The sequence below is a fragment of the Lycium ferocissimum genome, chromosome 3 (genome assembly GCF_029784015.1).
Source record: "Lycium ferocissimum isolate CSIRO_LF1 chromosome 3, AGI_CSIRO_Lferr_CH_V1, whole genome shotgun sequence".
Taxonomy (NCBI): Eukaryota; Viridiplantae; Streptophyta; class Magnoliopsida; order Solanales; family Solanaceae; genus Lycium; species Lycium ferocissimum.
In genome coordinates, this window is record NC_081344.1 from 26716560 (window position 1) to 26742544 (window position 25985).

Genomic DNA, 25985 nt, shown 5'->3' on the forward strand with positions numbered 1-25985 from the left:
TTTTGCAGTGTTGTTCTCGTCTCAACGAGGGGGTAAGTATATAACCTTTATTTTGGTGTTTTCCCGTGATTATTTTTGTTGGTTATTGATTTTTTTTTAAGCAAATTTATCAGGAGACATGGCCCCCTGATGTTTTATTAATAATGATCAAGTTCAACAGCAAAAGTAGAAAACAAAAAATAATTGATGCTCACCATCTTTGAGTATGCATACTCAGAGATAGTTTTACACTTTGTAATCAGAAAATAACAAGTGAACTACTCCATCTTCAAGTAGGCTGAATCTTCCTTGTTTTGATCCTCAGTGATGGAATTTGTGCCTTGTCTAAATTTAGTATCTTCCTTCCTACTACTGGCAGTTATTCAAAGCTAGTATATTCCAGCTGATTCTCTACTTCAAGTGCTGCATTTGCTAGGAAATCTGCTAGCTGATTTCCTTTTCTAAATGTGTGCAAAACTTGTACCTGCAGCTGTTCCATTATTTGCTAAATCTGCTCCACTTTCACCATAATTTGCCAAGGGGTCTTCCAAACATCTTGCAGTATGTTTTTCAGTACCAATGAGTCAGTTTCCAGTGTAAGATTCTGTATGTTATTAGCTAAACAATATTTCATAGCTTCCTAGATAGCTATTGTTTCTGCCATCATGTTTGAGGCCAAACCAATCTGCTTGGCCTGAGCATAAACAAGATTTCCTCTGTCATTTCTGATGCAAAATCCATATGAGCTGATTCCTAGATTACCTTGAGAAGCTCCATCTGTATTACACTTACAATCCATGTTGTGGCATTTTCCATATAACCTTGCAATAATGCAGTTTTGGCTTGTAGTTGCTCAACAGGTCTATAGCAGCAGGCCAGTCTGGTGGAATTTCGCAGAACCAAGGACACTTGACTCTAATCAGGTGATGTACTGCTTGTTGAACCTGTTATACCATTCTGCTATATGATGTATCTTTGCGATGTTTGATTGAGTTTCTTCTTTTCCAGATCTCCCACATAATGATAGCTGGCATGGCTTGAAATATCCCTTATAGCTTTGAAGGCGCATTAGCTTTCCACCATAGAATAATGATCTGCTGCAAATGAAGACCTTCTATATTAAAACCTGCACAAGAAGCAAACTGTTTCCAAAGCTTGAAAGCTATTGGAGAAGTTAGAAAAAGATGGGACATGGTTTCCTGCTTATGCTCTTGACAGCACCAGCATCTTGAGACAATATTGATATGCATTCTCTTAAGATTGTCATCAGTTGCTATGCACCTCTTCCAAACTCTCCATAAAAAGAAGCTTATTTTAATAGGCAATCCCTTCAACCAGATATATCTATAAGCTTTAAGACTATCTTGCTTTAGTCTAGTTTCCTCCCATGCACTTTTGACTGTAAATTTTCCATTTGTTTCACCCATCCACCAAGCTTTATCATTATCAGCTTGAATCAGCTTTGGACTAATGGCATCTTGTATGTATTCCACAGTTTCTTCAGCAAGAAATTCCTGTAATTTTGGCAAATTCCACTCCCCATCAGATATAAATTCCTTCACCTCTATCTCCTCATCAATGACCAGCTCATTATCAACAAAGTACAAAGCACCTTGTTTTGTCCAGTTATCAAACCAGAAGCTAGAAGTACCTCCTTTCAATTGCCAACATATCTGATGTTCTACATCGTCTCACTGCCACCAGTTTCTTCCACACATTTGATGCTCCTTTGGCCTGTGCTATAACTGGATGCAACTTCTTGCAATACTTGTTACCCATGAAGGCTCCCCATAAAGAAATGTTAGTTCTAAAATTCCACCAAAGTTTTGCAAAAAAGGCTTTGGATATATCATGCAGTGATCTAAAGCCAAGACCACCTTCACACTTTGGCAAACACATTTTATCCCAAGCCACCCAGTGCTTGCCTTTAACACCTGCAGTATTACTCCAAAAGAACTTGGCAAAGATCTTATGTAATTGGTCTATAACACCTTTCAGTGGATTCATTGCAGATAATAAATAGACTGGCATTGTCTGTAGAACATGTGCAATTAATATGTACCTTCCACCAAATGACAGTAGCCTGTTTTGCCAAGACATCACTCTATTCATCACCTTCTTTATCAGACTTTCATAATAGACAATTTTCCTTCTACCATAGAATACTGGACATCCCAGATATGTAAAAGGAAAAGAGCCTTTCCTCATACCAGTTTTCCTTTTAATTCTGCTAACCACAGCTACTGGAACTTTCTCATGCACATAGAAGGAGCTCTTGTCATTGTTAACAAGCTGACCAGATGTCTTCTGATAGTCCCTCAAAATCTTCATCATCTTCTTCAATGACACTGGATCAGCTGAGCAAAAAAGTATGGTATCATCAGCATATGATAAATGGTTAATCCAAGGGCTCCATTTTGTTATGCCATGTCCTTTAAAAGCAGTATCTTCATGTAAACTATTCAGGTTTCTAGCCAAGACTTCAGCTGCCATGATGAAAAGAGTTGGAGACAAAGGGTCACCCTGCTTCAAGCCTCTAGTAAAGTGAAAAAATCCATGAGATTAACCATTTACTAGAACTGAATACCAATTGTTTGATACCAATCTCTATGCCATGTCTACAATCACCTCTGAGAAACCAAATTGCCTCAAAACCTTTGTTAGAAAGACCCATGACACCCTATCATAAGCCTTAGCCATGTCAAGCTTCACCACCACATTATGCAGTTTGTTTCTCTTGTTTATGTCTCTAATAATCTCCTGTGCTAACAACACATTCTCCATAATGCTCCAACCTTTTACAAAACCAGTTTGAGTGTTAGAAATAATGACAGGAAATATTGTCACAATCCTCTCATGCAAGACTCTGGAGATGACTTGTTAGCAAAAGTGCTAAGGCTTATTGGTCTCAAGTCTGTAAATGTATTGACCACTTCCTTCTTAGGAATTAGGACAAGATTAGTGTGATTTATGAATCTAGGCAAGTCTTGCCCATAAAAGAATGCTCTAGCCATTTTAGTGACATCTTCCCCTATAATATGCCAACAAACCTGGAAAAAATGGACTGAGAAACCATCAGGACCACTTGTACTGTCACCATTCAGACCATAGACTGCTAGCTTGACTACTTCATTACTAGGGAGAGCAATAAGTGACTCATTTTGTTCTGTAGAGATTAGAGCAGGAATCTTCTTCAACATCTCATACTCAGTGCTTGTATCCAGCTGTCTAAACTGATCTTGATAAAACGTAACTGCTTCCTCCCCTATATCATCATTAGAGGAAATCCAATCCCCTTGACTATTTTGGATCCTCTGCAAAGACAATTTCTTCCTCCTTCCTTTGACATAGTAGTGAAAGAACTTAGTATTTCTATCACTATCCTTGAACCACCTCATACCAGACTTCTGCTTCCAACATGCTTCTTCAAGGTGCAAGTTGTTAGTTAACTCAGCCTGAGCTTTATGTAAGTCTGTTCTATGCAACATGGAAGGATTTATTCAAACTACAGTTCCTTCACCTTGAGAGTATCTTCTATGGTTGAGATTTGCTGAAAAATATTGCCATATGTATCCTTACTCCACTTTGCCAAAGCCATTTTCACCTTTTTCATTTTAGCTTGAAATTCAGAAAATGGATTTGCTGCAAAATCCAAACTCTAGTTGTCTTGAACCAATTCCAAAAATTTTGGATGTTGAGACCAAAAATTTAGGAACTTAAATGGCTTAACAACCACCTCCTCATGTGTATTACACACAACATGGAGAGGGGTATGATCAGATGCATGTCTTATAAGGTGTGAGACTTCAGATGATAGGAAAAGATCCATGAACTCTTGATTTCAAAATACTCTGTCAAGTCTTTTGAAAATGCAATCCTCTTCAGTTCTGGCATTCCACCAAGTATATCTACTACCAGAGTATTTCAGTTCCATCAGACCACAGTTATTAACAAAGTGAGAAAGGTCAGCAGTTTCAGACAGATGAATAGGAAGACCCCCTAGTTTCTCATCAGCTTTTAGAATTACATTAAAGTATCCCCCTACTATCCATGGTCCTTGAATGTTCAGTGTAGCTTGGAAAATTGAATCCCACAACTCCAACCTTTCTATAGCGGTACATTTAGCATAGACAATAGTGACAAAAGCTTCTTGCTGCAAGTTGACATGAGTCATTTTAAGAGTCACATGCTGCATTGAATCCATAATAACCTGAGCTTGCCAATCATCAGTCCAAGAAATCCAAATCTTCTCTGACATATTAACCATTGAATTAAGGATGCCTAACCTTCTTCTATAACTTTCAACTTCATCAGGCCCATGGAAAGGTTCCATAAGTGCTATGAGTGAGTAGTGATACCTCCTATTAAGCTCAGTTAGCCTCTCAAAAGAATTTTGAGCGTTGACTGATCTTATATTCCAAAATAGTACTTTATCAATTATTGATTATTGGCGGGTTTAGATTTACTACACCTTGTTGTTACTTGTAGTGGAAATATGTTGTTCTGCCTAGTTTTCTTTCCACCACTCTTTAATGTATGAATGTGTTTGGGTGATAAATCCCCATCTCTAGCAACTTGATTGACGTTCTTATCTATAGTTTCATCCTCCTGCAAATCCCTGAGATGAAGTAAAGAGCTAACTCCCTCTACTGTATGTGAATTAACAGCTTGAACACTTGGGATTCCTGGATCCATGATAGCATACTCATCCTTTTTGTCTGGATCCTTCTCTTTATCTGGAGCTTTTCTTTTACTTATAACTTCTGCATCACCTTTCCCAACATTTTCAGGCTCAACAATATTCAAAGGATTATCAGGTGCCAAATTAGTAGAAACTGAACAAGATTTAGTGCAGCTTTCTACATCTTCCTCAATTATTCCTTTCTTACATGTTGAGTCCTGAAAGATAATCACCTCTAAACCACAAACTGCTTCAAATTCCTGAACCATACTAGCATTGAGAGCATTATCCTGAGAGTCCTCTACTTGCAGCTGCTCCAATTCTTTTCCTGTAACTTTACCATTGGATGATATCTTTCCAAAGGAAGATTTTGTTGACACCCGATTTTGTCCCGCCCTCTTTTCCAAAATATTATTTACCAACTAGTTATGTATACTTTACCACAATTATTTGCTTTCTATTAATATGGTCGTTTTTCCACTGTCCAACTATAGTCATCACCTATTATTATTATTATTATTATTATTATTATTATTATTATTATTATTATTATTATTATTATTATTATTATTATTATTATTATTATTATTATTATTTATTATTATTATTATTATTATTATTATTATCATTATCATTGTTGTTTATTATTTTTTATTATTAATAATATTATATTATTTATTATTATTATCGTTATTATTTTATTATGCTGCAAGCACTTAATGTTATAATTATTAATATTATTATAATCACCGTCTTAATATTATTATTATTATTGTTATTGTTATTATTATTATTATTATTATTATTATTATTATTATTATTATTATTATTATTATTATTATTATTATTATCATTGCTATTATTTTTCCATCATACGGCAAGCACTTAATATTATAATCGCGATAGTCGCTTTTAACATTTTTTTTACCGTCTTACGTAAAACGCGTCGCATTTATTTTATACAATTAGACAATAGCATTTACTTACTTTCAAACTTTATAAATTTTATCGCACAACTATTACGATATCATGTAATTTTATTTGAGTACTAATAAATACATTTTTATTTACTAATATTTTAGCACGCGGTAATATTGTGATTGAATAAAAAGTGGCTTTCACCTTAAGTTTGTCTGACCCCAAATCAGCCATTGCAAGAAGTCAACCCACGTTTTACACCCAAACCGAGCCCGTTTGAGCATCTTTTTAAAAGAAAAGAGATCGGGCCAATATATGGCCCAATAATTTTTTTTTCTACCCGGCCCATGCGTCTAGAAAAAAAGCAACTAGGTCTGGACCCCTTCTTTCCTCTGCAGCAGCCGCATTCTCCCCATTTGCCATTATCAGTAAAGCTTCAGCCCTTCTTTTCCATATGCTCAGATTTGTTCCTCCATTCTCATGAATTTTTCTTGCTTTAAATAGAAGTCCCCCCTGTCATGAATGAAAAAAAACAAAATGCACTTCAAAATTTCAGAGAGAAAATCAGTCGTCAGAGATCGGATTTTGACCTCCAACGACTATTGATTTTCGTTTTGGAGCCAAAATTTGAAATCGAAGAAAACCTAGTTTACAACTATAAAAAGGGCTTGAAGCATTCATTTAGAGGGGCGACAATCGGATCCCTGGAAAAAAAAAGGGAGAAAAAGAGGATTGAATGGCGATAATCTCATCTCTAGAAAAAAGGGATGTAGCTGTAGCCATACAAAAAAAAAAAAGCAAAAAAAAATGGTCAAGAAATTACTCTATTTTCTGGTTTGAGACTTGTTTAATTCAAACGGATTCGGGTTCGTCGCGTTCGAACGTGGATCCGTGGCCTAAATCCTCCGTTCACTGCACACGAGAAAGTGTAACGAAAAGAGACCATGTCCTTTAGGATTCTCAAGCAATGCGTTATTTGAACAAAAGTAATTCTCCCTCCTTCTCCTTTAATTTTGCGATTCTGTTCGCTCCTCATTGTGTCATTAGTCTTATGGTATTCATGTTTTGTTACCATCTCTAGTTATGTTGGTCGTAATGTTTTTGGTAATTCTCCTAAGTTCTGTTTCCTGCCTATTTGAATCTAGCATGAGTGTAGGTTGATTCTCGTTTATCTTAGTTTTTTTTTTTTCCTTCATATGCAATATCGAGTTAGTGGCATGTTTTAGGTATATGTCATTCACTGCTATTTGATTAGTTATATGTTTAGTTTAGGTCAGAGATTTGCTAATAATGCTTGTATGCTTAAATCTTCTATGATCAGTTAGCCTAGATAGTTTACATACTTCTTATCTGGGGTCAAACGTGTATTTGGTCCATATTTGTCGCTTGTTTGGTCCTGATCTCTGCAATCATGTACTTGATCAGAACTTCAGTATTGGTTGACCATGTTTGGTCTCAGTTATGCATATTGTTAGGTGTTCAATTTATAGCCTGTTGACTATGTCAAAGTTGATTGATGACTACCTATCTACACGCGAGATTAATCTTAATCGTCCTTAACCTAAAGCTAGGCTCTTTGTTCTAAACAAACCTTCTGTATGCTTCACACATGATCAGTTGCATTGTTCTAGGCCAACTTACTTATAAATTTTGGTTTTTCCTGTGGTTGGCTGAAGTTGAATCAACTTGTGAAAGGTTCTGTAGGGATCAAATACATGTCCATGATTGTTAAATATGATCTGTGTGTTTAAATTGATCTATTTATGTATGTTTGAAGTCTGTAATTTATTTAAATATATACTGCATATTGTCTGCTTAAGGTAAATATGAGTCACTTACTTATGATGTTTGAGAAAACTGAGTCTTATCGTGTGAAAATAGCATGTTAGTATGATTCCTACATGTTTTTTCTTTCTTACACCAAAGTTGTATGCCTGTGTCTGCATCATTAGCCGTGTGTTTTTGTAGGTTCCATAAAGCTGTATGACTCGTAGTTTGATAATTATCCCAACTGCCACCACTAGCTTAAGTCTGTATGTTCCCACTTAATCAAAGAGGTGTCAAATGTGCTTGATACGGTTTGAGGCCCTCGAGTGCGCACTTTGGCCAATACTTTTAGCTAGCTGTTGTTGCCATTTTTTTTGGGCTGCTGCTATAATGCAAACAGCTACAGCGCTTGTATGGTGGTCCAACGACTATGTTGAGAAAATGTGATTATCGCTATGTAGATGTTACACTCGATAAAATGGTTGACGTTTTGCTGCTACTTGTAATTATGCTAATTGCTGCATTTGGGATATTGATGCAATCCTGAGTTAATGCGCTGTTGTATCCATCCATTTGGACTTGGCTTGTCATTTTTTTTAATTCCTCTTTGTCCATTATTTTCCTTATTAAATCTGTCTCATGTCCTAATCCTTTTCATCATTTTCTTTTGCATGTACACTTTGGGAGCGACATGGAGTCTTCATAAAAGACTCTCACCGCTGCAAGCAATCTCGTTGAGATTAATGCTTGCCGCCGTTAAATCCAAAACTTGCATTTACATCTCCAGCGACACCTCTCATGCTCTCAAAAACGCACCCAAACAGAATACGACAGAGGGGAAGAAACAACGGAATTCCCCTCCCATCACGTCAATTAATTTTATGCTTTATATATTTTTTATAGATCTTTTGACTCGCTAGAGTATTTTACTTCATAGGTATTTTTAAGTTAAGAGTACTTTAATAGTCAATCTCATGGGGTAGTTTAGAGATGATGGATTTAGAGTTCAAGAAATTTTGAAATGACGTCTTAAAGAATTCGTTAATTTAATCTATTTTCATATGTTGAGGATTTAAATTATTAATCTTACGGAAGTTTATCTCTAACTATACCTTGGATCAATAGCAATCTTTTGTTAATACAGTCACAATCAACTGAAGCCAAAAAAAGAAATGTCTTTGAGCATTAATAGCAAATTTTGGATAATAATAGCAAATTTTGGATAATAATTATGTTATTTATTTGCAAAGTTCTCTACCTAATTACCTATATATTTTTTTAGGAAATATCTTTTTCTCAAATTACTTATAAGGTATTAATCTAGTATATTTTCTCTTAATTTCTAATATTAACCTAAGTTTGGTCGGTAACCGTATTTAGCGGATCAATGGATGCCTAAGACCTTCCCATTAGGATATTTAGAACCCTTACCTAGAACTTATTAGGTTAGCAAGACCTTTAAAATTGAAGTTTAGCTTAGCATTACTTAGCCAATAATTAGGTGTCCTAATTCACTGTTAAAATAATTAGGTGGCGACTCCTTAAGTCAAATAATTAGGAATCACCAATATGTTGTACTCCGCTTGACTCGGTCTAAATGGGGTATAACAGATTCCACCCATGCTTTTGCAGATTCCTTCTCTTTGTCCTGTGCTAATGCCTATACTTGTTGGTTGTTATTATTGTTAAAATTCTCTTTGGGATCATCTTTCACCTATGTTGGTTTCTCTCTTGTTTGTTCACCGGGTACCTTCTCAACATGTAATGAATCACCCTCGTCATCATTATTCTTCAATCCATCAGTTTGCACTTCCTCACTCTCGTCCTCATTGTTCATTAGAGCATCAAACATGTTAGCAGTTGCTACCTCCTTATTAGCTCCTTTATCCTTGCATTGAGAATTATCAACTTTATGTTGGTCTTCCTTGGCTTTCCATCCTTGTATAGGCTTGTTGTATCCACCCCTATATCTTCTCTTATGATACTTCTTCTCCTCATGTTTACCTCTAACAGCAACAATCTCATTTTCACTAGGGATTTTGCTACTTTTCTCCATTTTACCTTCAGCTTTAGCCTCTAAAACTTTTTTGGATTGACTATCTTTTGCAGCAACACCTTGTTCCTTCTCTGGTTCATATTCTTCTTCTTTGGGATACAGTTCAGGATGAATAATGAAACAATCAGTCTCATTGTGACCTTGTAACTTACACCTTTTGCATTACTTAGGCAGGTGATCATAATTAATCTTTATCCATTTATCAATAATCTCACTAGTACCTTTCTTCTTCATACCAATGTTGATTCTTTGAGGGAAATCACTAAGCAGATTAACTTCAACCTTTACCCCATACGGCTCGGTGGTTTGATTTTTTGTTGCCATATCAACTTGTAGTGGCTTACCAACTGCGGAAGCCAATGAAAAAACTGCTTCCTTAACAAAATAGTTTGGTGGCAGATAAGGAAAGGAAATCCATGCAATTGCTATTGTAGTTTCTTCATCAGGATCAAACCATGGATCCCACTTCAATGTTCTCATGGGGTACCACCAGTTCATGTGATTAATATACAATGTTGGTTTTGACAAGAGGTTAACATAATCTTCTACCAAGGTTGGACGAAGCATAACATATCTATTCCTCAATAATCCAATAGGGTATTCTCTTTTCAATTCACTTTGCTTTGGAATAAGTTTTCTAAGTTCTTTAATGTCGGGCCAGCTATAGGAAAACTTTCCAACGATAACATACTGTAGATTTTCACGTAAAATCATCTGCTCTATCTCTTCTTCATCCCACAAGACCCTAGGCTCTCCATGCAGATACGTAACAGGTTTTTGAGGTATGGTAGGCATTGTAGTTTTATGTTGCGGGGGGTTTTAGGGTATTAGCATAAGATATTGGCAGCATGGACGGTGTATTGGATGTTGATGGTGTCAAAGAAGGCTGGACAACCTCCGGTGGAGGTTATCCAGTGGCCATAATGGCCGAGAAAAGTATGGAAAATAGTTAGGGTTTCGGCTAGGGTAGGGTTTCGGCTAGAGAGAGTTTATTGTGGAGCTTGATATCGGAGTTTGATTGGGAAAAATTGGAGTATTGAACCCAAAAGTTGAAAAGTGAAAAATTATGGTTTTGAAGATCAAAATGAGGATTTTTAAATGGGTTTTCTGGATCTAGACTAATTAATCTATGGGTAAACTAATTTTGAAATAAAGTTCCAGTTTTGCCCTTGCGGGCTCAGGGTTACCTTTTTGGGGTTTCAAATTAAAGTATAGCAATATGGGTATCGTTGGACTCATTTAGACTCATAGGGAACTATTTTGACTATATTGAATCCGATTTTTTATGATATTAAAATTTTGCCCTTGTGGCTTGGGTTTGGCTATGTTAGGTCCATTTTTGGGTTTTGAGTAAAACTATGGCAATATGGGTATCCTTGGATTCGTATTCTAACATAGAATTGATATTTGATAGACGTTAATCGTTCTGAGACTCTCTGAAGAGGAAAAGCAAGGCTCAACTAGATTATTTCGTGGCTTCAGCTCGACATCGAGGTAGGTTACGGATTACCTTTCGGTTAGACTCCAATTAGTGAAGCATATGTGGGAGTTAGATATTGACGAGGAAAGCATGCTAGGCCTTTGGGTATGGAGTTGGGATGGAATTCTATTAGGTTGGTTGTTGCTGATTGTGGCTTGTTGCCCTGTTGTTGAGAGTAGGCTTTGTTACATTCCGTATTTTGGACCCTCGGGTAAGTCAAGGCAAGTGACACAAGTTACGTATGGAAAATTGTAAAGTTGGAATATTAAGAAAGGCCAGGGGTAAAATGGTAAATTTGCATAATGACTCGTGGAAATACGGAGAAAGGCTAGGGGCAAATTTGGAACAAGGGAAAATATTTTTCATGAAATTGAAGAGATTTGCTAGAATTTTCAAGAAAGGGGGCCACTTGGCCATGGACCCCACTTTCAAAATGTGGCCAAATGAAAATAAGCCAAACAAGGGACAATTTGTTCAAATTTTATTGGAGGGAACTAAGTATATAAGGATGTGGAAAGATGATTTATTCATCTTTTTCTCTAGAGTTTCCAAGAGATAAGAAAGAAAGAGAAGAGAGGAGAAAGAACACAAGACCATTCGGCCTTGAGGAAAAAGAAAAGAAAAACCGAAAAAAAAAAAAAAAAAAAAAAGGGAGAGAATTCTCAACTTGTTCTTCATAGACAAACAATCCCTTGAAGAGTTTGTAGTAAGTTGGAGTGGTTTGTGGAGCAAGAAAAACACATATTCATACAAGTTGGTAAATTGAGCCAAGTGAAGAAGTTGAGGAAAAGGTAAGGTTTAATTCTATTTCTATGTGTTATGGATGTTTAAGTATGTTGGTTGCATGAAAATGGATGAAACTCATGTGTTGTGGAAGTGTGTGTGGAGCCGTGAGTGTGTGTATGTGTTGTGTTGTGTTGTGTTGTGTGTTGGTTGTTGTTGTAATGTATGGAAAATATGGAAATTATGAAAAACATGCATATGGGGAGGGTTGGCCGAATTCAAGGTTATGGTAGGGTGTGATGAATTGATTTTATTTAGAATGGAAATTGTTGTTATGATGGGTTTTATGATGTTAGAATAAAGATTTAATGGTTTAGAGGAATGAAAATTGGATTGTCGTGCTTGAATTTGAAAGAAGGAAGAAAATGTTGTTGTTGTCTCATAAATTGGAAGATGTGAGCAAGTAGTATGTTGATGGTATTGTTGGAATATTATGCGAATTATATTGTATTAAATTATATCGAATTGTATGGAAATTGTTGGAATTGTTGAATATTGGATATATAGTTTGAAATGCTCTTGGTTTATGTTTGAATGACCTTAAATTAGTATGTGAATATGAACATATTGATATTGGATTGTAAGTGTAAAGTTGGATTTGGAGTTGTTGGGTTATCTGGAAAATAAGACTATTTGCGCTAGAATGCGTTTTAGTCGATTGTTGATGTTGCTTATATTGTTGTTGGTATTGTTGGTTGATAGTTTGGCCGGGTTTGAATTCCCGGATTGTTGTTGTTTGATATGGGCCAAGTTGAACTTGGTGGGATGGAGTATTTATAGGGGAGGTGCTGCCGAAATCTCGGTAGCCAAGTTTTATTTTAAGAATCCAATTCCAAAGGCACTAATCATGTTTGGTAAACATGACCAATTTGTAGATTTTGGCGAACTTGGAGCTTGAGTTTGGAGACGTGTACAAAGCGTAAAAGGTGTGTGTGAAGCCTACTTCTCCTTCATTTGGCATGTCCTAGTTAGTATAGGTCAAAATCCGACCCTCGGGAAAAGTTCTACCCCTCGGAAACGACACCTAAATTTATTCACTATTCATTCAAAGAGAATTGAACCCAAAACTTGTGCTTTAAGGTAAAATGATGTTCAAACGTCCGAAACCTTTGGAAATGAAATTGAAATGTCTTGAAACCTTCGTGGATGACCCAATGGGACGTAATGACCGTGTTTTCATGTTTGTCACTCGAGTCTCGATATACGTGCATACCGGATTCCCATCACTTGTTTTATTGAAACTTTATAATCCTGTTTTAAGTTTTCTTGTGGTGTTGCTATTCATTGCTAGTCTCGTCTTATAATGTTTGTTCTTTCAAGGTGAGACGAAGCGACCGTGGTTATTCCATAAGGTAATCGGGGGCTACCGACCTTACGTCACCCCGATAGACACATGACTTTCTTTGGGTTCTTATGCATGTCGTTTATATGATATGTATATGACATGTATATGATATGTATATGAAAATGGGGAATTTTGGGGAATGGATACATGTTGCGCTATAGACGCATTGCCACCTGGTCAGCTGGCGTAATTCCATCCCGGACGCGGGATGCCCGGACGCGGGACACATGTGGGAAGCCGACGTATTTCGGCGACATGACTTGTTATTTTCACATGTATATGACACGATATGTTTTGAACAAAAGTATATAATAAGCAAGCATGACATCCGCCTGAAAGACACTCACAGGTACAGATTATCCCTTTTATCTCGTTATATGATCCTTGGTCCCACATGTTGTTATTGTTCACATGTTACATGCTTCACTGTATTATTTCCATGGCTTACATACTCGGTACACTGCTCGTACTGACCCCTTTTCTTCGGGGGCTGCGTCTCATGCCACGCAGGTCGACAGGTTGACGGGATTGACCCCTAGGAGCTTTTTCAGCTGTACATCGAGAGGCGCTCCAGTTGTTTCGGAGCTTCTATTTTGGGTACTACTTTTATGTATATATTTGGACACAGCAAAGTCAGTTACTTGTAATTATATGTATCGTGTTTAGAGGCTCGTAGACAGATATGTACAGGTAGATGTTTCACAGCCTAGTTGTCTTTGTCACCATATGATATGTCAGTACAGTTGATATTACTACTCGTCTACATGTATGCTATTATCGACGATGTTGTTAAGGAAAAAAAAAATGTCAGTGTTCATACGGCCCACTTAGTAATAAGAACAAGACATATGATAGGGGGTGCTCGGTACAAGTATCGGGTGCTCGTCGCGGCCCCTAGTTGGGTCGTGACAGGCTTGTTGCCTTAATTATTGTGTTGTGATACATATTGCACTCATTTCTCTCTTGTTGTGTCATTTATCATCGGAGAAAGGAAGGATAATGAGATTAGGCCTGAATCGTGTTGTGTAATTATGATAATACATGGTTGAAATCTTGATTATGATTTACTATTGATGATGATATCATACATGGCATACATTCTCATTTCACATGTATATTGATATCGAATTATGACTTGGTACTGATGATGATAAATGAGAAAATGGAGCACCTTGGTGACACAAGACTTAGTTGTGAGGTGTACTTGCTATATTTGGAAGTAAAGGGTGTCATAGACTCTCTATGCTGATTGAACTGGTTCGTTGATTTATTCCATGGTTGAGTATTATGCATTCATTCTCATTCCTCATGCTTACATCTGTGTTGATGTTCCAATTGGGGTTTCTATACTTGAATCATATTTTGAATACTTCTATATATATATATATAAGGCACATCTGACAGGGGGTGAGGGTGTGGTCTATATTGTGATATGTACAAGACAAATTTGACCGGGGGTGAGGATGTGACCTATTGTGTGAACTCGTAATTCGACATCTGTTTCGGAGCGGGTGGTACATGGACACTATGGGTCCCCCGCAAGTGATGACTATTGTGCGATCAATGCCTATAGCATGTGTGTACAGGTTTGAGGTATTTGGCCATTGCTTTGCATTGCATTGTAGCGGTTCTATTTTTTCCTATTCGGATTTGCACTTGCCTCATTTAAAAAGGAAAGTGTCTCGGGAAAGTACAGTTGTCAATCGTACCGGAAAAAAGGAAAAGATATACTTCTACGTGGATGGTGCTCTAAATGGACATTGTTTTTATATTCGCCACCTAACTTATAGGTAAGTTAGGAAAATCAGTTCGACAGGGTTCATTTAAAACGGCTAAGTTTTAAAAGAAACCAATCTATATCAAAGTATGGGTAAGGGTTCTGGTGATCCCCTGGGGAAGGTGTTAGGCACCGCGGTATTAAGGATCCGTAAAATACAGTTGACCTGTGGGTTCTAATAGTATGCCTTGTAGATATAAATTGTTTTTGATAAAAACTACTTTTATTTAATATTTCCGCAAATACAACACTTTCAAGAAATAAAAGTGGTAGAGTTTTGCAACAATTGGGCTTTTTGGGCTACGGACTAGAACACCTAGGTTGAAACCCGAAGGCGTTAACCTAAGTAGAACACTACGTAAGCCCACCTGAGTTTAGAAAAAGATTTTTAGTTTAAGTTTTATAAAAATCATTTTTGGCATACTATTATTATCCATATTTTATATTTTTAGATTTTTAGTCCAAAAATATTTTAAGTCCATTTTGTGCAAATTGTCCATAGGTACGGTCCCAATTTGTCTCAAATGTTCATAAAATTTGTCAAGTCGCAGTTGTCCAAAATCATGATTTGCATTTAAAGAATGTCCATTTTTTTATCCATAAGGCAGATTTAGTCTCAAAAAATCATTTGCACGTTAACATTTATCAAAATATTAATTTTTAATACTTAAAAATGGTTTTTGGCAACTCTAAATTCATGACAATTTTTAAAGGGTTTCAATCAACACATTTCATCAATTTTGCTAAGTAAACAATACGACATAAAGGGGGTTGGGCCTACCAAGCCCAATAGAAATAAACGCAATTTTAAACTTATCGCTCCAAATCTGCTTCAATTACTCAACCCGTCCATGGTTGAGGTCAACTCGATCTAATGGAGTTGGTGGGCCTTGATAGACCCACCAATAAATTGGGGAAGTCACAAAAGATAGGTGTACAAAGCATTAGTAAATAGCCTAGGTCAATTATTTAATTTACAAAGCCAAAAAATGAACTGCAATGCTTTCAAGCCCATAATTATCATACTCATAAATAAAAGGACAGTTTATGCAAAAATACCCAGCAGTGGCAAATTACTAAAATTACATTGGCCCAGGATCAACTATATTTAAGAGATTAACTCCTCATTCTTTTTAAAATCTTTTGACAGCAATCTAGGTGTTAAGAAAGACATCCAAGCAAAACAAACAAGTTTTATTGATCAAAAAGTTCCTCATAATCAAATTAAGGCAAACAGTTCAAGTGAAAATTGAAGGTGCAAGCGACAAATCTTAACAAGACTCAAAAATAGGCTATTTGGTTTTTCTGAAACTCAGTCAAAGCTTCAAAACAAGACTCCATCATTCATTTTGAAAGAAAACTTTTACTAATCTAGTTTTAGAAGCTAAGACTTTGACTAATCCAGTTTTAGAAGCTAAGACTATCATATTTTTCTAAAGAAAATGATTTGAACTGCTAAGTGCACTTTAAAACAATCAATATTCAATCAGATAATAAAAGAAGGTCGACTTCTCAACACTCAAGATTAAAACTGACTAGGGAAAGCACATTTTGAGACTTAGAGATATATTAACTCAACAAACAAACAACCTCTATCCTGTAATCTACTCAACCAATTTCTTAATTATTAAAATAGCCAAACAGGATCAAAAAATGTATAAAATTGCATGGACTAGTGACAGATTCACAAGAACTAATTGTATCCTATCAAAAACTAACAAGAATGACTAAACTATACTTAAATCTATTGGTGTCAATAAAACAGTGTCAAAGCTCCAACATAAACTATTCTTTTTCTCATTTTTATCAAACTTAGCTAACCCAAGATCACTTAACATAATCTAAATCAAGCTTTTAATTCATTTTACAGTTTCAAATGACATCAAACTCACATAATATCCACTTAATCATCAAAACAGGACTAAGTTAGCAAATAATTATTTTTAACTAACACAAGCATCATAATAAATATATAATCATAACTAGAATGAAATAAAGGATAGACTAAGAGGTTACCTTTTGATGGGGCAAACTAAAGATCAAAAGGAAGGATTGAATCCACCAAATTCAAATACCAACACTTCACAAAATCTTTGAAAACCCCTTTGTCTTTTTAAAATTTTGGATGATATCCATATTCTTTTTATATATATATATATATATATATATATATATATATATATATATATATATATATATATATTGCATTTATATTTTTTGTAGTGTATTTTGAGTAAGAGTGTGTATAGGCTACTAAGTTTTTGAATATACAAAATCAGACCTTAGTTTTTTTTTTTTTTTTTTTTTGTGATAATTTTCGAACTCCATCATTTTTTTTTTTTTGGTCTCCTCCATTTTTCTTTTTTATTTTTTAATGTCAATAGCCATTCTATTTATAGGCAAGCAAATTCAGAACCCTAGGGACAAAAATAGGCCATTTGGCCGTGGCCTTTCCTCCCAAAACCCTTAATGTTCAAAAGACTTTATCCATAATTTCAAAAATCCAACTAACAAATTTGTACCCTAATTAGAATAAGACAAAAGAATTTCAACAAATTCGTACTAGGATAGTACACATGGCCGTACCTTTTCCCCCCAAAACCCTTAATTTTCAAAAGACCTTATCCATAATTTCAAAAATCAAATAAGACAAAAAATTCAACTAACAAATTTGTACCCTAATTAGAATAAGACAAAAGATTTTCGACAAATTCGTACTAGGATAGTACACATGGCAGCAACAATCATGCAAATAGTACCAACAAATGTACAAATGAATCAAATTGTACCATACAAGATAGAAAATGACCCCTCCTTTTGTATAATAAAAAATATGTCATAGATATATATTGGTTTAAGAAACTAATATATAATAATTATTTGGACCAATAAAAATCATAATTTGTAGAATTAAAATGCGAGCTTTAAAACGAGCCCAATATTGACATAGTTCCGAGCAATATTTCAAATATGTAAAAATGCGGTTAAAATGAGCCGTAATTCACACGTCGTTTAAATTAACAATTTCCTGAATTAGATGGAGCAGGATGAAAGTAAAAAACTCGTATTTCTCGTAGTCGTCAGTTTTCAGGAAGTAACAATTAAACGTCATTTTGCAATTTTATCGGGATTTTAAAATTTTAATTTTTAAAGGGTGTATCCCTACTCCGTCTTTGACACGGGAAATTTAAAAAATTAAAATACGCATCTTATGAGGTGAAAATTAGGTGTTAACATGTGCCCCTTCGGAGTTCGAGGATGGCAAGGCCATCCTTGAGCTAGGAATTTTGACGAACCTAATTTTTACCGAATAATAGAAACTACAGCTTTCTTTTACACAATATTTCAAAAATATGGACGGACCCCGATCTTTGGGCTTCCTACATATCTCAAGCTACATGAGAATTCAGGCCGTTTGTAGTTCTGACTCTAAGAGGACTAAAAATAAGGAATTTTTTAAATTATCTCGAGATGTTCCGGGATAATCATAGGAATATGGCCAAGCCTCAAAATTTGAGTAGCCTACATATCTTTGGCTTTGGGAATCAGGCCAATTGTAGTTCGATTCGATAGACCGAAAAGGAATATCCGCCTATGTGGGAATCCCTTTGACAATTTTCGGTGAAAAATCTGACCGGAAACAGTTTTTTGAAGGATTTATAAGTTCAGTTGCTTGAAGTGATGTTTCAATACTGGTGTAGGAAGCTTGACTTTCGTACACGGTTTTTGATCGGTTGCCCAAGAAAAGTTCCACATTAGCTCCGCATGTTTTGAGTCCGGCTTCTGCTTCCTTCTTGGCTCCAAATGCTGAGTCTTGCGTGTTATTTCATTTGAAATTTTTTTCTTTATTGTAAATGCCATACTTGTGCGGCACATTTGCCATTTGTTTTTAAAGGATTAATTTTGTCGATTGCGCCATTTGTCCGGCTCTTGACAAACGCTCGTCCGTCTTTTTCTTCTTTTCCTGTAAGTGTGTGCTTTTGTGTGTACATATATTTTGAAATAATTTTGACTACTTTGGATAACAATCGCGATACTTCAGTTGGCTCTTTTCTCGTCATTTTCAGATGTTTTCATTTCTCAATGATAACTTCCGTTGGAATTTGGGTCGGGCTATACCGCATTCTTATGAAACCTTCATACCCCCGTCTGGTTTTTATTTTCGTAAGTAGGATGCTATTAATGAAGATCATGTTTTCAAGTGTGGGGTCATTTTTGTTTCTCATGACATCTGCTACCCCTGAAAATTTGGGATCACATCATTTTCACATAATGCGGTGACTGTCGCAAATCTGGTGTCGACTACATCGTTATCCTCATACGAAGTTTGCGGTATACTAGTTCGGGACTACATCACTTATAGACAAAAATACCCAAATGAAGACTGGACATCAGAGTGCAGTATCATATTCCTTTCATGATGATTACTAACCTCTTTGTCCAGAATTACAACATTTAGTCAGAATATTCAATTTAACAACTGCATACTCAAGTGCGGGGCCTTTTTTGATGGCAACCGCTATCCTTAAACCAGAATTACATTAACTTGAGATAAACTGCAGTAGCGACCGCAAATCTTGATGTAGGAATCACATTCGTATTTCAACGATTGTGGACATCAACCTCAGAATTATGCTACCTATTTTTGGCTATATATGGATGGCGACTACAGCCCCTTCGGCATGAAGTCGTATCTTTGTCATTTTGAGGAATGAAGCTTACCTCGGCGGCAAGACTGACATGCTTCTTTTTTGACTCCGGGGAAGAATACCCGCACGTTGGCAGGGTTCACATCTTCCAAAAGGACTAGGCTCTTTCGTAGCTAATACGGCACTACAATGCCGATATCAACTCATTGTCTTCAGATCATAAATTGTCAGGCTGAAAACTGTAACCAACCTTCGGGCCAGAATTAATTCATCTTTGCTGACATTCCATGTCGACGATCTTAAATTCGATGTCAGAATTATGTCACCTGATTCAGGTGAGAACTGTGCGTACCAAATTTAAGACGTCTAATCAGTCAATGTATCAAGGCAAGCCATGCGACGCCTAGGTCGAGGTCTCAATACCTTGATACAATACTGTTTAGTGGAGAATAGACTTCGGTAAATCGTGATTATATCTTTTAATAGTCTTAAAAAATTTCTTTTTCTAAAAAAAATTTCGTGCTCTGCAAAACGAACAAACTCGTCAGTGTGAAACAACTTTAATTAAGGAGAGCTTCGTTACCCTTTTGTATGCTCTTCTTCGCCATTTTTCTTGAAATTTCCTCTTCATTTTGTTTGTCGTTGTTGTTGTTATTGTCCCTGTTTCAAACATCTTTAGCAAACAAGTTAGTGTAAAACGTCCATGCATGTTTGTTCCTGCATCCACAGAAAAATTTGTCAGTTCCCCATGTGGTTGACTGCTCTTCCGGCATATGGACTTCTTCTGTTCATACTTCGATAGGAAGGAATGCCCGATTTTTGAAAAACCTTTTATTTTGCAAAGAGGGAATTTTTCGGGCGACAATTTTGAAAAACATATACATTTGGTAATATAAAAAATGATATATTGTATACATAGCCTTTTAATGTCATGACATTAGTTACTCGAACAAGGTCTTCTATCACTTCTTCTTCATCTTGATCTCGACTCATATTTAAAATTTTCGCGAATCCCTTTCGAAAATTTTTCCCCAGCTTATATATATTTTTGTACAAACTCAAATTTTACTGTGTCGAAGGAATTTTTTAGACCCTCTCAAAAATTTTGCCCCAGTGTAGAGATGCTAATCAGTTCGTTCCTTTGAACTGGTCTATCGAAAGAATTTTTGAAGTCCTCTCAAAAATTCTGCCCCAATTTCCATGTAGGGTTACCTTTATATTTTTCTTGCTAAAGCATTTCTAAGGTTTCCTTAAGGTTTATTGAGAATTTTATTTGGGATGACTATGCTCGGAAGAGCACCTATGTATCCCATTTCAAGAATCAGGTCGAAACGTAGTTCGGGGTAAATATATTGGAATTTTTTGGTGAGACTGACCTCAAAGAGTGCCTACGTATCCCAAATGGGAATCAGGTCATAACGTAGTTCAGAATGCATGATTTTGGATTTTCGAGTTAAAGTGACCGAGCTTGGAAAAGCGCCTACGTATCCCCTTATAAGTATAGGGAATCAGGTCCTCACGTTGTTCGTACATAGTTTGGGTTTGGTTTTTTCTAAGAATGAAAAATTACAAGCAAAGGAAATGTAATAAAAGCAACATAAACTATACAAGCTACAAATCTCTGAGTCATCTTCTTTCTCACACGTAGTATTTCTTGATGGTGTCTGAATTTATTGCTCTTGGCCACTCTTGGCCGTCCATTTCAGCGAGGACAACTGCTCCTCCTGATAACACTTTTTGTACCATATGAGGCCCTTGCCAATTAAGTGCGAACTTTCCTTTGTATTCTTCTTGATTTAGGAATATCTGTTTGAGCACAACTTGCCCTATTTGGAAAATTCTGGTTCTCACTTGTTTGTTGAAGGCTCACGCCATCCTTTGTTGGTATAACTAACCAGGTCAAACAACGATCAGACTAAGCAAAAACATCTTCATATTCTTTCAACAGACTTTGATACCCTTCTTTCTCAGACTGACAAATTTACACTTATCCTGGTTTCTCGAACCATCTCCCTGTTCCCTAGATTAACTGCCTCTGTTTCCTCTAGTTTTGGTGTCGGTCTATTTTCATATTCTTCTTCGACGTCTATCAACCACTCTGGTTCAGTTATCTCTTCTTCTTGATCTTTGCTTTGTTCATCATCGTTGTTAATTGTTTCGTTAACATGTCATGACATTATTTGTGGCTTCTGTGTTATTACTGTAACGCACTATATATATATATATATATATATATATATATATATATATATATATATATATATATATATATATATATATATATCAATTATAATTCATATAATTGCAAACATTGAGGCATTTTCATTGAAATTTAAAAAGAGTGATACAGACTATGGTCCTGACTCGGAATGGAACATCGAGCTATTTCCATTATTAAACAATAATAAGGATGTGTAAAAGCATGAAAAGGCGATAAGTCGGGCCTTAAAGCCGACTTTTGCCATTTTCCTGAAAGTGAGCATTCTTTCTACCGCAAGGTGAACAACGGGGTAGAGGTCCATCCAGTTGACAATTCTCCTGGCTCAGCATGACAAATCTCCAGTGCTTCAAAGCATTCTTCAATGATGGCTGCACATTCCTCTTCCCAAAACAGTGTCCTTAAACCCTTTTCTGGATCCTTGCCGTTGTGACTCAATGGGCATGCGATGAAGGACTGATATAGATGAGGCATCAAGGCAGCATATTAACACAATTTGATATACCAACACTCAATGGAGATAGAAGAACGGAGACATAGGGGTATCTAGAATAAGGATACTATATCATACATGAGTAAACAACGATCCAAACAAAAACAAAAACAAAACAAAAAAAAGTTAAGAAATTGAGAAAAACACATAGCACATAAAACCATTATATGCAGAATAAATAAAAAAGAAAATATTCAAGAAATTATACTTGTGAAAAATGAGTTGTTGATCAAGTTCAAGGTTTGATTGAAGGGGCTATTACCGTCGAACTGTTGTGTAACGAATAAGCCGTAGAATATCTTATTTATTGCTAGGTTTAATTAAGTAGGGTTATTATGGTGTATAACTTCTTTTACTAACGCTATTATTGCCAAGACAAAAATTAAAAACTGCTTCTGCTTCTGTTTTAGGGAAAAGCTATATATTTTAGCTTCTGAAAAACTGCTTCTGCTACTCCCCAAAAGTACTTATTTTTCTCCAAAAGCTTAGCCAAACACCTCATGTTTTTTAAAATGACTACCTGTTGGAAAAAATAAGCTTGGCCAAACAGGCTATAAGAAATAAATGAAAATTTTGAAAATTGTACTCTAAACCAAATTATAGAAATTTGTGCACCTAGAAATCATTTTATTAAGGGTAAAAAGTTGACTTTAAAGTTGAATTGCTACTGAATATAGAAAAGTGTCATTTTTTGCCTTTTCGGGCAAAGTTAGGACTACATAGAAACTATGCCATGTCCGGCATAGTTCTGTAGAAATTAAGTTATCTACAGTACTTACACCGGACAAGGCATAGTCTCTATGTAACTTTGCCCAAAAATACATACTCCCTCCATTTTAATTTATGTGAACCCATTTGACTGGGCACGACATTTAAGAAAGAGTGAAGACTTTTGAAACTTGTCGTTCAAAATAAGTCTTGAATATTTGTGTGGCTGTAAATCATTTCATAAAGTGAATCTGTTTTTGGCGCGGACTAAAAAGGAAATAGGTTCACATAAATTGAAACAGAGGGAGTAGTTTTTATAAAACTTTGTCTTGCAAAATTATTATATTTCTCGATTCTAGGGATCGAACCCAAAATATCTGGTTTCATAGACCAGCGAATAAAAATACTTTGGCCCACAAATTTTCATTATGTGATAAGAAGGGACAAAAATTAAAGACTAATGATTTGAGGGACAAAAATTAAATATCAGTCCGTATGAAGGGAAATCCCCGCAAAAAAAAAAAAAGTCTGTCCTTGTCGAAGAAATTAGAAGTAATTGCACGGTTTGTCCTTCAAATGGACCGGTCTTTATTTTTTGTCCTTCAAATGGGCTAGTCTTTAATTTTTGACCTTCAAAATCGAACTTATACCTAGCACAATAGAGGGTCATTCCCTAGATCAAAAGCATATGAATACCAAGAAAACATATCATATTTGTTCTTTCTAAACAACTTAACCTCAGTACCATTGGATATATCATAGTTAAGATATGGATCAAAAGTAATTTCCTCAAGAAATGACTTGGAATGAACCTGCAAAGAGGGATCTGACCTAATGCAAGTCCCTGGCATAAGTTCTTTACGGGTGCTGACATAACTTGTGAATATTATGATATGCGTAACTCATGCCTCTCTAGACATAAGTTCGACTTTGAAGGACAAAAATTAAAGATCAGCCCATTTGAATGGCAAAATTAAAGACCATCACAAAATGGAGACAAAAGTGCAAATGACCGAAATTAGTAGAAAAATAACACCGGCCCTACGAACCCGCCACAACGTCTCATCCTGCTTCCATACATTTATAGTGCTTGTTCTACCCAACAGATTATTGTCAAAGGTTGTGGTTAATATTGGTGATTTGGCTGTTTGAATGATAGAGGCAATATTAGCAACATAGTGTATTTGAATGGTTATAATTACCATATGTAGAAAGGTATGATGAAATATCTACTACTTTATTTCTAAAGAAGATATATTTACGTGTTTGCCTCTCATAAACCTGAATATGTCCGATGAAGATTGAGAATTTGAGCACCAACAAATCTGTGGTGACATAAAGCAAAAGACAATATTTATAATCATATTGTTAATGAGACCCATACGAGAACTTTATGGAAAAAATAAATAAATTCTGACATTTAATTTTCAATGGCTAATTGTCAATAGCAAGTTGTTCCTGCTAATGCAATTAACCACTTTGAGATGCAAGGAGGGCGGTTCTATTTCAGAACACAGTAATGAAGTCAAGGCATCCTTGATCAATTGTCTGAAATGAGTGTAAGGTTTGATGAAGACACAAGTGCTTTGATTTTTTAATACTATGTCATACTCTTGGGAAAGTGCTCTTTTTCTTTGACTAATTCAACCTCCTAATGGTGCGGTAACTATGGAATATATATGTTAAGAGCGGTGTCTTGAATGAAGAAAATGAGAAGAAAATCAAACATCTTCTTCCATTTCGCATATTTGGTTACTGAAGCAGAATGACAAAGATAAAAAAAAGTTTAAGCAAGTTGATGTCCAGTACAAGAATATTACATGCAACCATTATAGATTATAATTTTAGTTATGTGACATTTTCTACATGAACTTATTGAAAAATGACACAGGAAAGATAGATAGTTTTTACTCCATAAAGAGATCATATTTGTAGGGCTAGCTAACTTCTGGACTTCTTCTTTTCAAATTATAAGTCATCATATGATTTCAATTCCTCCTACTTTACCCAGTAATGAGTAACCACGTAAGGCATTGAATTAGTTCCACTTCAACTTCAATGGGAGGAGTTACCACGTAAGGCATTGAATTAGTTCCACTTCAACTAATTCCAATCTGCTTATTAGCTCCAATCCGTTATACTTGTTGGGAATAAAATAGACCCGCAAAAATAATATTCACGGTATTAGTGATAAACGCGAAACACTAACTTATGGTTAAATCAGCAAGAATAAAATGCAGCAATAATGACACCAAGATTTTACGTGCAAACCTTCTGAATAAGGGAAAAATCACGGCCAAGAGGAGCAGCTGATATCACTATAGTAAGGAATTTTACACTGTGTAGTCACGAGTATAAATACTCCAAAGACCACTACACTCTCAAAAAGAAAAAATACACTCTTTTGATTTTTCCCACCTCACTACAATATCCCTCACACTCTATTTTTCTTCACAGACTATTTTCTTACAGTCTATGGAATACCTTGCTCTCTGTAAAAAAAAATTCTCTCTTTTCTGGTGTGTTTAAAGATGATGGAGAGCTTGCTATTTATAGGGATGAAATGTGCCATTTTTCATCCTTGCATTTAATTTGGCCGGTGCCAAATTCAACCTTTTGCAACTATTTTTGAAAAAAGTTGCAATTTGGCTGGTGCCAAATTCAACCCTTTGCAACTATTTTTGACAAAAGTTGCAATTTGGCTGGTGCCAAATTCTTTCTTTGCAATCATGGGGATGGACCCCACAAATCTCCCCCTCCAGACCCATTCAATTGAAGGAGGCATCTCCGTCTTCTCAGATAGAGTTAATGCCGACAAGTTCTTTGCACAATTCGAACTTGTCTCTCGGTACCACCTTGGTTAGCATATCTGCAGGATTTTCACTTGTGTGTATCTTCTTGACCTGAAATGATTCGTTCTCCACTTGTTCACGAATCCAATGATATCTGACGTCAATGTGTTTTGTTCTCGCATGGTACATGAAGTTCTTGCTCAAGTCTATTGTACTCTGACTGTCACAATAGACGACATACTCTATTTGTTGCAATCCAAGTTCTTGAACGAATCTCTTGAGCCATATCATCTCTTTGCCGACCCATTAGCCGCAATATACTCGCTTCGATTGTAACAG

General features: G+C 35.8%; 1 protein-coding gene across 1 annotated transcript; it reads right to left on the reverse strand.

Moving 5' to 3' along the window:
* Positions 1 to 2822: 2822 nt before the first annotated feature.
* On the reverse strand, positions 2823 to 4312 carry LOC132048806 (uncharacterized). The gene is made up of 3 exons (XM_059439490.1): positions 3895 to 4312; positions 3559 to 3621; positions 2823 to 3451 (listed from the first exon to the last, which is right to left on the reverse strand). The coding sequence occupies exons 1-3, from the start codon at positions 4310 to 4312 to the stop codon at positions 2823 to 2825; spliced, it is 1110 nt and encodes a 369-aa protein (XP_059295473.1).
* Positions 4313 to 25985: the final 21673 nt, after the last annotated feature.